We start from the raw sequence: 1,913 nt of genomic DNA, 5'->3' as shown, positions 1-1,913 counted from the left end.
TTTTTTTTCCCCCCCCCCCTTTCCCCCCCCCCCCCCCCCATTGAGGGGGCTTATTGTTTTCAATTTTAGTGAAATTAACTTTTTAAAAGCATGTGTGTGTGCATGCACACTATTGATTTGGAGCTTCTTGTTTTTCATGCGCAAACAGATAAGCCATGATCATTATGAACTATCCATGTATACTACTTCATTTCCAGTATTGGTTATGGCCACTTGTGGTGACAGTGTCACATACATTGTCTAGGAAACTGTTACTGTTGTCCCCCAAGATGCTGCAGTTATTTAACAACTCCTATATTCTGTGTCAACAGTGTTAATGGAACTGATTTCTTACATCTATTGATGATGATTTGTTGTTCGTGTTTTGTCTTACTAGGTAACGGGAGTTAAACAAGACAATGGATTGGGGATCACTGCATGCTGTGGTGGGAGGTGTGAATAAACACTCCACCAGCATCGGAAAGATCTGGCTCACTGTCCTGTTCATTTTCCGTATTATGATCCTCATAGTGGCTGCAGAGAAAGTCTGGGGAGATGAACAAGAAGATTTTGTCTGTAACACACTACAGCCTGGATGCAAAAATGTTTGTTACGATCACTTTTTCCCCATCTCTCATATTAGGCTCTGGGCCCTTCAGTTGATCTTTGTCTCAACTCCTGCACTGTTGGTGGTAATGCATGTTGCCTACAGACGACATGAGAGGAAGAAGCAGTTCAGGAAGGGAGATCAAAATTGTCAATATAAAGACATTGAAGAGATAAGAACCCAAAGATTTCATATTGAGGGACCCTTGTGGTGGACATACACTGGCAGCATATTCTTCAGGTTGATTTTTGAAGCTGCCTTCATGTATGCATTTTACTTCGTGTATGATGGATTCCGAATGCCACGGCTAGTGAAATGTAGTGCTTGGCCTTGCCCAAACACAGTGGACTGTTTTGTTTCTCGACCTACTGAAAAGACGGTGTTCACTATTTTTATGATTGGTGTGTCTGGTATTTGCATTATGTTAAATGTGGCTGAATTCTGTTATCTGCTGATAAAATGTTTCCTTAGAAGGTCTAGAAGAGCAGGATCTCAAAGACATTCCCCCAGCCTTGAGAATAAAGAAGAAACTAAACAAAATGAAATGAACGAGCTAATATCTGATAGCTGTCAGAACACCGTTCCAGCATTTTCAAAGTAGCTAAGGTGATGTGAATGTTGGGATTCACTCTTCAGAGAGTGAATGCTCATGTTTAGAGGTTCAGATTAAATGAATTGTATTTAAAGTTTTAATATATATTGTCAGGTGGGAATTATACAACTAATTTGAAAGTCCAGAAAGCATGAAGATGGGAAAACTGAATAAGAATTAAGTAGGATACTACATCTTCTAAGAATATTTTTAACAAGCTGACTATGACAAATGGAAACTCACTAGTCTGTTTATACTGACATGAAACATTAAAAACAATGTATTTAACAGCCACAAGAACAAATCTGTTTTCAAGCTAGATACTCTAGTATCTAGCACTTATAGCAGTGATAGGTTTTTGCTCACTTGTGAACTTTCAATTAAATATTTTTGTAAAGTATGAGATTCCTTGTTACTTAAAGTGTTATAGTGTATAATTGAGTAGGATGTATTTTGTTTTGGGGGGGGTCTTTTTTTTTTTTTTTACAAGACAAGCAGATGCAACTACTAATGCCATTTTAATAGAGAAAGATTGGCTTAAGTATATCAATTTCAAACAGAGCAGGTCCTGCTGTAAATAATTCTATTAGTATTTTTATATTGCAAACTGCCAATTTTATTAAATCATAGATATTATTGAAATAAGCCACCTATGTTTTCTAATAAATTAGACATGTTTTATTTCATGTACTGTATAAGGCTATGGAACCTTGTGGGGGGGGGGGGAAGGGTTTT

At 37.4% G+C, this 1,913-nt stretch overlaps 1 protein-coding gene across 1 annotated transcript in view; it reads left to right on the top strand.

Moving 5' to 3' along the window:
• The window catches only part of LOC109303311 (gap junction beta-6 protein), a 4,986-nt gene extending 3,538 nt beyond the window's left edge, over nucleotides 1–1,448 (top strand). Inside the window, exon 2 of the mRNA XM_019525509.1 lies at nucleotides 377–1,448. Within this exon, the coding sequence (XP_019381054.1) occupies nucleotides 399–1,187 (789 nt within the window). The 5' untranslated portion in view covers nucleotides 377–398 and the 3' untranslated portion in view covers nucleotides 1,188–1,448. The remainder of the gene's footprint in view (nucleotides 1–376) is intronic.
• Nucleotides 1,449–1,913: the final 465 nt, after the last annotated feature.

This window comes from Gavialis gangeticus, unplaced genomic scaffold (genome assembly GCF_001723915.1).
Source record: "Gavialis gangeticus isolate Ggan-Ray unplaced genomic scaffold, GavGan_comp1, whole genome shotgun sequence".
NCBI classification, from domain to species: domain Eukaryota; kingdom Metazoa; phylum Chordata; order Crocodylia; family Gavialidae; genus Gavialis; species Gavialis gangeticus.
Note: the sequence above shows the minus strand (reverse complement) of the source record. Positions and strands in the feature narration are given on the sequence as shown.